Here is a 10,070-nt window from a genome sequence, read left to right on the forward strand (position 1 = left end):
ATCTCCCTTTACTGTCAAGAGTCACCAAGCTACGTACATACTCTCGACTCGCCGTGTCTGGGCAGTGGTGCTCCTTCCATGCAGCTATGTTCATGACGTAGTGACCATCGCCATGGAACAACTGGCCTATGTCATACCATAGGCATAATCATAAAATTCGATTGTCGATCGATTGGTAATAAGACTCCTGCACAGCATTAGGACCATTGGAATGAATTTCCTGGCAATAACGTAGTAATGTCCATGCTTGATGATTTCATATCGACGGAAGGCATACGATTAAGCAGATGTGGCCATTTTCTTATGTTGGATGAGCATATGCGTACGATAGAAATATCGTAAAGTAATTTTCCCGAAAGGCTTCGGTGTTTTTGATAATTCGTTCTGGGAGTGATTAAACACAGTCCTGCAGTTTCTGAAATGTCTCTATAGCGAACAACACATTGCGCGAAAACGTTCACAACGTTTAAGACAAGTGTGCGCCGCGGGACCACAGTTTCACAAACGCCGGAAAGGAAATCGTTGTAACTTGTCACTATGACTGTTGTTACGAAAGACGGTAGTAGTCCTGTACTGCTTGTTTGGATATTCGTTTTCTCTTTGTCGTATGGATCTGGTGAATTGTCTGGATTTACCAACGAAGGACCAATATGCAGTCAGCGAAGCTTGAATACAGACTATGGAAAGCAGCACGGACAACTGGAGCTGTTAGTTGACTGTGTGAGGGCATTGAGGTAAAAAAGGTTAAACAGCTGCTGCTCCCGAAGCGCCTGCTTTGTTAATGAGCAGTAATTATAACTCTGCCTTCTGGTTCTGTAGATGTCTGCTCGAATCATATCCCTCTCAAAAAATAAAATTTCTTTGCCTCTTGGCCTCGTCGATCGGTTCTAAAAATATCAGCGTAAATTACTAGTCGCGTCCCATTTCAGTTTCAACATACAAATACTTGTTGACCGAATAGCCCACCATCAACTGTCCAAGGACACTTGCCCGGCTTCAAAATTCACACCCAGGGACGGACTGCCACAGTTTGATCGGGATATACCGCCTGCAAAAACGATACGCGCGGCAGCGCCGGATGTCGCTCAACCATGGGACAAAGATCCAAGCAGCTGGGGGTACAAGATCTTCGGGTTTAAGAGCGGCGGCCATGTTTTTCAAACATTGGCGATCATTATGTTGGCTTTTATCTGGGGCTTTATAATTCTGATAGTTCTGGGTACTATTGTGTTCGTCATTTTTGGACTTGCAGGGTTGAGTTCAAATGAGGATCGGGAAAATGCGCGGGAAATCGTACAAGTTGCAGGTTTTGTCGTGTTTTTAATCTGTATTATAATCTTGATTATTAACATTATTACCAAAATATTTTCCAGTGATAAGTTGTTTTCTTCGTCCCAAGAAAACACCGATGGCGATGGGAATGTTAACTAGCGTGCAGACTCTGTATGTACTTTGTAGTCCCTCTGTACTATCTGTGCACTTCTAAATTCTATCTATATTTGCACATATGTGCAGTGTTCTGTCACTGCTAATAATGATTATTAATCGCTGCACGAAATTACAAGGCCCATGAAATGCTAGCCTGTTTTGTGCCGATTAATGTACTGTAATGATAAACATGAGAAAGTCTGGAATAAATTCAGCTAGAAAGTCTGGAATAAATTCAGCTAGAGTTTCAGTTTTCTAGGGCAGTTCTTCTACTTACAGTACGTATCTGTGACTTCGTCGCCTTATAACTTTGTACGTTTCGTCTAATTAATTTCTTGTAGTGCATGAAAACAGAAAACACTAGAGTAGTGGTACTTACTAATGATGGGTAGCGTTTTTATTCCGATGGTGATTTCATAGCACCATACGGTAATATTCATCTTAAAGTGATGAACTATTATGTTAAACTCGCACAGTGAGTATACTTTTACCGTAGGTAGTTAAGCAATTGTTTTGGTGTGTTGCCTCCAGTCTAATGTTTTTGCCTCGCTCCCGGCAAAAAAGTCTGTTCAGGCACGGAGATGTTCTTAATGAAAGCACAGCTGTGCGATCTTCGATCGAGTAGTTCCTCTTTTGTGTGTGTTCTGAGAAGCACCCAGAAAAGCACAAACTAGAGGAAGGTTTCGGATGCGATGTATTTCAACAACAAACCCATAAAACCTCTAAAAATAATAAGGTATTCTTCTTTCGTGTTTTTGCACGTTCGTATAATTGGGTAAATGGAATTGTTCTGTTCCGCCATCTCTTCAGTTATTCATCTCTGTGCTAACTTTGCATCGTACCTGGACTATATTACTCGGGACATGTATTACTGGTTTAGTTTATGACGGAAACCGTATCAGTGTTCTACATTAATTAAGTTACAAAACCGAATTAATTGTCGGCGAAGTTTACTTATGGAATTCGAATCCGACCACAATGTCGTACCAGGGTGAACATGTAGTTTACGTCGATAGACCTGATCCGACGACCAACATTGACGATGATGCCGGCAGATTCGGCGATGCAGCGATCCGCAAAGGTATAAAGTAAAGCACCCTGTTAGAATTTATATTAGGAGATTATTATAGTCACGGGAACAGAAACCGGAAGCGTCGCACACACTGGTGTTGTTCTGTTATGTTCTGTTCATCAACGTTATACAAGATGGTTGCTTATATAGCACACGGTACATTCATGATATTAGTAAGTTACTGCACCTAAACATCTGATAAACAAGGGGATTGGTGACCTGGGTGCACCGTACACTCATAGATCAGTTAGTAGGACAATGGTCATAGTTCACAAGTACATGACACATCATGAGTGTATATTATATTGGTAATATAATTTCTAACACCCCCCTTCACCCAGCGCGCCATATCCACTGAAATGCACACTGGTTCCAAAGGTTCTTGATTCGGATCCTTGATATCTTCACATTGATTCTCTCACGCGTTCACGTCGGCAATGTTGCACTCGGTGTCCCACGATTCCACAGTTAGTGCAAGCCGGGCAAGTTGGACATGTTCTGGTTGTGTGTCCTTGCATTCCGCAGTAGTTGCATTCGATGTCCATATCTTGATATGCGGATCCTGAAGTCCGTGGTCCTGGCGCTTGATCATCTCTCTCTCTTTTATTCTCTCTCTCTCTCTCTTTTAATCTCTCTCTCTCTCTCTGACTGAAACTCGGATACGCTGATCCGAAAGGTCCTTTAGGATATCCTCGGTTTTCTTCTTGGCTTTTTATCATCTGTTCAGTTAACATCAGCTTTTCACGGAAGACGCTCATCTTCGGATCGGGGCCAGCCATCATATTCCATGATGCCACAAAGGGTCCGTATTCAACTGGCAGGCTGGACAGTGTTTTCGAAATCAGCCACTCATCGCTGGTTTTCACGGCTTTCCCACAGGCGTCGATCTTCGATGCCAATACGTGCAGCGTTGACATGAAGGTATTAACGTCGTCGTTATCCTTCCACTTCAGTCCGAAAAACTCAGTCATCGCGGTCATTAAGTCGCATCCAGTTTTCGGCTCCCTTAACTCTTTAATCCGATCCAAAATTTCCGCTGATGTATTACAATCTCGTACCTGGTTAAAGGTGACGTCGTCGAGCGTCGCTCGCAAAATGCTCCTCGCTTTTCCGTCTCCGGATATCCATTTATTATACGCGGCATGTTTCTTCTCGTCTGCTGGATCATCTCTTGGTATCTTGTTGCTTCCATCCACAATGCTCCACACGCCTTCTCCAGTTAAGACGTCCTCCACTTCGACTCTCCATCGAGCGTAGTTCGAGCCATTGAGTACCGTGACCTTGATCTCCTTCAACGTTGCCATCTTGGCGTCCGTAACAGTAACAGTAGTAAACCACTATACTAATAAGACACGGCAGATACAACTTCCTGCTTAGAGACAAGCAGGTCTCATAATCTGTTAGAATTTATATTAGGAGATTATTATAGTCACGGGAACAGAAACCGGAAGCGTCGCACACACTGGTGTTGTTCTGTTATGTTCTGTTCATCAACGTTATACAAGATGGTTGCTTATATAGCACACGGTACATTCATGATATTAGTAAGTTACTGCACCTAAACATCTGATAAACAAGGGGATTGGTGACCTGGGTGCACCGTACACTCATAGATCAGTTAGTAGGACAATGGTCATAGTTCACAAGTACATGACACATCATGAGTGTATATTATATTGGTAATATAATTTCTAACACACCCAGTTGCGAGTCTGTAAATGCCAGTGCTTTAAATTCACATCTCCGTTAACTTGGTTTCGCAATTAAAAAAGACAGGTAACGCAACGGAAACTGTAGCACCCGGTTCGCCAGGTAGCACTTTTTTGACGTGCGTTGTGCAGACCCGAGACGTGACGGCGACAGTATGTTTAAGTAGAGTTATCGCGCAATGTTTGACGTTAATTGGTACGTCTGGAGTACGTAGACTACGTAAATTTACAACGAAATTGTTACAATTAAAACGCATCCGTCCTGGCTCCGTATTTTGACGGTGCTCGGCACATCTAATCCATGAAGGCCTTTTTACGAAATCGAACCGGGGCATACTGTAGTCTGTAGCCATACATAAATTTTCACTGCAGTATTCAAAAACTCATTTAATTTATCAAACTGCGGTACTCGTACATAATTAAAGAAAAACTGTACAGCAATTCTGTCCCACGTATTGTGTGTAAGAATTTATTTAGTGCACTTACAAGTTTGCAAAGCACATTATAGCCGCAAGTAATTAATGTGAAGTTTAGGTTTTCTTAAAGTCTAAAAGATCTTTTAAAACGTGAACTTAATTAACTGATGTCTATTGCATACCACACTGCTTGGCAAATAATCTTTTGCACGGTTTTCCAGGATTTATCCGGAAGGTATTCGGAATTCTTGTAGTGCAGCTAATAGTGACCATGCTGATTATTGCGATGTTTATTTACGTGTAAGTTGTCGCAACTATAAAAGTCTTGTTTATTAATACTTAATAATTCTAAAATTCAAAGCTATAATCCCTTACAGTGATGAAGTAAGATTGTACGCGAGCACGCACATTTGGATGGTATGGACTGCCCTGTAAGTACGTCACCTTTCGACTCTACTGCATACTCACAGAAGATTTTATTTAATAAATAAATAGTTAGTTAGCAAATAATAAATGTAATAAATAAATAAAATAAATAAATAGTTACCATTTTGTTTAGCAAACAAGTTTATGTGAATATTATTGCTTTATAGCTGCCAACATAAAAAGTCAACACAGTTTAAGTTTTTTTAGGTTGTTGACTTTGATGATGTTAATTGTACTGGCCTGTGCTGACGACATACGGAGAAGGACACCTTGGAATTTTATCCTTCTTGGATTATTTGTAAGTATGAAAGTATGACCGGTGAAACTAACAATTTCGAATAACAGCCGCTTGGATAGAAACGTTTGTGTTAGACATGTATTAGTTATTTTATTGTGTATGTATTTATTAAACATCTGCTGTATGCATGTACTGTACCTGTCAGTCTCTCACCGAGCTCATCCGCAAAATATTTTGCAAAAAATGACGAATGGTTGATTAAATAGCGTTTTTGGCAAATTGTAGACATTATTTGAAGGCTGGATGCTGGGATGTTTTGCTAGGTCAGAAATGCTTTTGAACAAACTTGGTTTTGCTGAAGTTAAAATGTACAACAGCGCTAGCTTAATAAAAAAATTTCCTGCAGCGTGTTTAGCAGCAACGAAGTCCTTCTAGCGGTGGGGATTGTGACTATTGTGGTGATAGCTTTGACCATCTTCGCTCTGCAAACGAAATGGGACTTCACGACTCTGGGCGGTATGCTGGTGGTATTCGTCATGGTGCTGTTGCTGTTCGGCATCATAGCTATTTTCGTCCAAAGTAACATTCTCAACATCGTTTACGCGTCCCTGGCAGCCTTGATTTTTGGATTCGTAAGTTTATAACACATAATAATTGTTTTTTTGTATTCCGCCTAAAAAATCGTGCAGCCCGAATGCGACACAAATTCCGCGTACGCCTTGTTATATACAACTCAAAAGTTGTTGTCTATAACTCAATTTTGTTATATGTAACTCAATTTTTGAACGTATTTTTGTGAGCGATGCTCGTCTCTGTACTAATTATAGGTATTTTTGTGAGCGATGCTCGTCTCTGTACTTATTGCAAATAAAATGCAATAACTCAAAAGTCGAATTTAATTTTTTGAAACTACGATGAATAAAAATATTTCTTAATAAAACTATATGCGTACATACGTACATATACGTATCCGTACATGATGGTTGATCCTTAATTTGTTAATTTTGTTTGTAGTACTTGGTCTTCGATATACAACTCATGCTTGGCGGGAAACATAAATATTCCATATCACCAGAGGAATACATCTTCGCCGCTCTTAGCCTTTATATCGACAGTAAGTATACACGAAAAGGTCAAACTGTAGCCTGCACTCCCATAATTCTGCACGCGTATGGCTGGAGTCTGGACAATAAGGGCCGTAAAAGTATTGAGCACTCTATCTCTTCATTTTGTATGTTTTGTAGTACCCTGTACGCATAATGTTTTAACAGTTCAAATCAATGACGTGTGGGTCTGCAGATTATTAGCTGCGATCATGAGTATTGTAAACTGGTAATGCGAACGGCGTAAATACTGGACACGCGTGCGTTACATTAACTGTTCAATTGCAGTTGTCCTCCTATTCATGGAAATTTTATTCCTTATTGGAAGCGTTGGGAGAAGATAGAACTTCAAGAATCAGAGCGCATTGGCAGTTGCAGCTAAACAACAATTAAGGCAAAAGCGTAAACTCTTTGCCAATATCGCTGCAGCATTGGTTATCAGATATTTCATCATACGCGTTGATTAAATTCTTGCAGACTTATGAATTTAGCCTAATTAACATTATTATGTATGTCATTATAGATGTATATAGTATACAGTAGGCCAATGTATCTTAAATATTGTTAATTGTAACCGGCACCGTACAAATTCCATACTTTACAAAACAAACCCGTCGACCGTCGTACTCGTGCGGCCACAGATATCAACAGGTCGACACCGGTTTAACTGAAAGTGTAAAAAAAAATTGTAATAAAAATTGCAATCGTACAATGTACACTAACTGCGCGATTCTTTAAAAAAAAATAAGAACCGCATCGTAAGAATAAATCCTTTGCATATTGCGTAAATGGTACTTCGAAAGTGGAACTATCACTTCTTCTTTGTATCTTATTCTTATATCGTCTGCAGTCACATGTCGACGTACGGTATGTCGGATCACACAAGCACCATGGTGGTGGGGATAGCCAACTTGACATATTTTTTATCAACGATATTTCGGCCACCTGTATTTTAATCAAGTACAAGCTTAGTAATAATCGAACGGGAGAAAGTCAGTTTTTTCAACGTTTAAATCTCCAGTCTCCAGAGTGTTTCGGCAATCTTGTGAACGGGTGATCAGGCGAACGCAAGGCGTTGCCGTTCGTTGAACATACTGAATAAAGTTAGTTTATTATTATGCTTTATAATAATAATAAATTAGGCACGTATGTACTTGTATGTCTTCTAAAATTTATAGTGCTTGTACGAGTACTAAAAGAAATGTAAACATTTGCCGCTTTCTTGCAATATTTTATTGTGTACCATTTGGAAGCATCGCCCGAGGGCGGTGATCACGGTAACAGTCGAACAGATGCGAGTTTCTGTAAAGCGCCAGTTTTAGAAATTTTCAGTTGGTTTTTAAACAGCCAGGTTTTTTTAGTTTGTTACTGTAATCATTAATGATAGTTATTAGTTAACAGTTTGTTTATTTATAGTTTATTTCGTTCTTTCATCCGTCGTTCGTTTACTCTAAATGGTTTTACTCCGTTTGAGTTAGTTCGAGATTCAAGGGACGTACTGCACGCGTATATTGCCTATTCAGTGGAAGAACTCTCAGTTAGGAAGATACATCTTATCACGGATCCTTAGCAAGACGTCAATGAAACGATGAGAAAACTCATCCATCTTTTCTCCACCCCGCACCGCATTCCCTTATTGAGTGCTGGCATCAGTGTGCCGTCTCCGTTTGCTTCTGTCCTACGGAAAGCTGGTCGATGGTCCGTGAAGCTCTTCAAATGGACCTGCATCATCTACTGCATCAACACGTACTGTGTGGATGGATATATGGTACAGTAATCGCTGCTGGTGCATCGTAGCCATTCAGAAATGGAAAATCTGACGTTGATAAAGTCCAGTCTGTGTGCATATGTCACTGATGACTGATATGTGTATATATGTTACTGGGATTTCGTGTAACTGACAGCCTGTTAAATTTAATTTATCTGGAAAGAAAATATAGCAAAGTTGTTGGATGTGCCTTGCAGTGTATTGGAGAATCCATGGAGCCCACGATTTATTCTCATGACATCGTCCTTACGGAGCATTTCACACAGCTCTTCGGGCACTTGCGAAGGTACGGATGACAGGACGTTCTACAGAATAAAATACAGCTCAAAACTGCCTGTTAATAACAAATACTTTTATTCACAATTTTCAACTGTGCATTACTGCCTTTATCCAATAATTTATTATTGATGTTTGAATTTTTTATGGCATGATAATGTTCATCAGTTAATCCAAGATTTTTAGTGACTGCACAATTTTGTGGGAGCCGTGCTTTGGCAAGAAATTACTCGGGTATTAATTCGCAGTTTCATTTTTGTTTTCCGATTTTTTTGCGGGTTGATTTTTTATTTTCTAATTTTTCTGATTTTTTTGCTATATTTGTTTACTATTTCGCGCACTGTGATTTTGTTATTGGTGCGTCATTGTTTTTAAAAAAGTAAACAGTATGCGGCTTTGTATTTCGGGTTTCACGGTTAATTTGAACGCGCATTTCCGTCTGCAGGGGTGATGCGGTGATTGCCCGGTCTCCCGTGGATCCACGACCATCGTGTGCAAGCGGATCCTCGCTAAACACGGAGATCTCGTGTACGATGAGCATTATCAACCGGTCAAAGTAAGTGCTGTAATACCGGGCTATTACCGGCTGGAAATCGGATGTGGAATTTTTATTGTTCGTATTGAGTCGTGAAGTCTTTCCAAACTTTGTGCCGTATGCATCGTCTTGGCCTAATTCCTGCATCTGTGATCGGGAATCGGGATGCATTTTCGTTCACACGTTATGTGCGTTTGCAGGTGCCTCGTGGACATGTTTGGTTGGAAGGCGATAAACCTTCCGATAGTCTCGATTCTCGTCATTACGGTGGGTATTCGTGATTATGTTTTATACAGTACAATGAGCACATTCATTGTCGACTTCTCATTTATTTACCACTGTGTCACCACAATTAATGCGTTCTAATTTGTAGGACCTGTCCCGGAAGGCTTGATTTTGTCCAAAATTTTCTTACGGGTATGGAAAGAAAACACCACGTAGTACATTATTTGCATTTGTAATTCTTACTCGTATATCGATAGTATTCCGATATGCTGATTGTATTATTAAACACGCTACTTTCCGGCTGTGATGCTTTCTCATAAGGCCTTTTGAGAATCCCTTATGATAAGGGATTTCCGGATTTAGGACAGTAACAATATACAGAATTCGTAACGTGATGGATAATAATACGAGTAAATTTTATGCCGTATTGTAGCATTTTATGTTATTTTGTAGTCTGCCTGATTTTACTGAGGATTGTTTTGCGTGCTCTTCAGATTTGGCCGTTGTATCGGTTTGGTCGTTTAAAGCGTTATCAGAGGAAGGCTTTAGACGGCGAGGATTTCGAGGCGGATGATTATTTTGTGCCAGAAAAGGCTCGATTTGGTGATACTATCCGATTTTGACGATAAATCGTCTTTCTTTTATTGTAAATTTGTAAATAACCGTTTTGTCCGTTTTGTTTCATGTTGCACTGCGTTTTGTAGCGGTAGCCCGATAGCATCTAGTTTACTTGTCTTTTGCACGAGTTTTTTGTACATATTCAGAAAAAGGTAAACCGGGTAAAACAGAAGACTGAAAATGAATTAGGCAAAAGTTTTTCCTTATGGAATTACGACAAATTAAAATTCCTCGAATTCGACTTGCGGCTGCATCA

The 10,070-nt window shown here is 40.0% G+C and overlaps 2 protein-coding genes across 2 annotated transcripts; both read left to right on the forward strand.

The window, feature by feature from the left end:
- Nucleotides 1-2,060: 2,060 nt before the first annotated feature.
- On the forward strand, nt 2,061-7,035 carry LOC129594726 (protein lifeguard 1-like). The gene is made up of 8 exons (XM_055491508.1): nt 2,061-2,509; nt 4,847-4,925; nt 5,003-5,056; nt 5,259-5,349; nt 5,575-5,612; nt 5,696-5,921; nt 6,304-6,403; nt 6,681-7,035. Exons 1-8 carry the CDS (start codon nt 2,407-2,409, stop codon nt 6,734-6,736), a joined length of 747 nt encoding a protein of 248 aa, XP_055347483.1. The 5' UTR covers nt 2,061-2,406; the 3' UTR covers nt 6,737-7,035.
- Nucleotides 7,036-7,940: 905 nt separating this feature from the next.
- On the forward strand, nt 7,941-10,055 carry LOC129594752 (mitochondrial inner membrane protease subunit 1-like). The gene is given in 7 exon segments (XM_055491540.1): nt 7,941-8,160; nt 8,358-8,446; nt 8,882-8,919; nt 8,922-8,992; nt 9,172-9,238; nt 9,345-9,388; nt 9,691-10,055. Coding segments are annotated over 7 exon segments (618 nt in total). The 5' UTR covers nt 7,941-7,980; the 3' UTR covers nt 9,820-10,055.
- The last annotated feature ends 15 nt before the right edge of the window (nt 10,056-10,070 follow it).

The sequence above is a fragment of the Paramacrobiotus metropolitanus genome, unplaced genomic scaffold (assembly GCF_019649055.1).
Source record: "Paramacrobiotus metropolitanus isolate TYO unplaced genomic scaffold, Prichtersi_v1.0 Parri_scaffold0000071, whole genome shotgun sequence".
Taxonomy (NCBI): domain Eukaryota; kingdom Metazoa; phylum Tardigrada; class Eutardigrada; order Parachela; family Macrobiotidae; genus Paramacrobiotus; species Paramacrobiotus metropolitanus.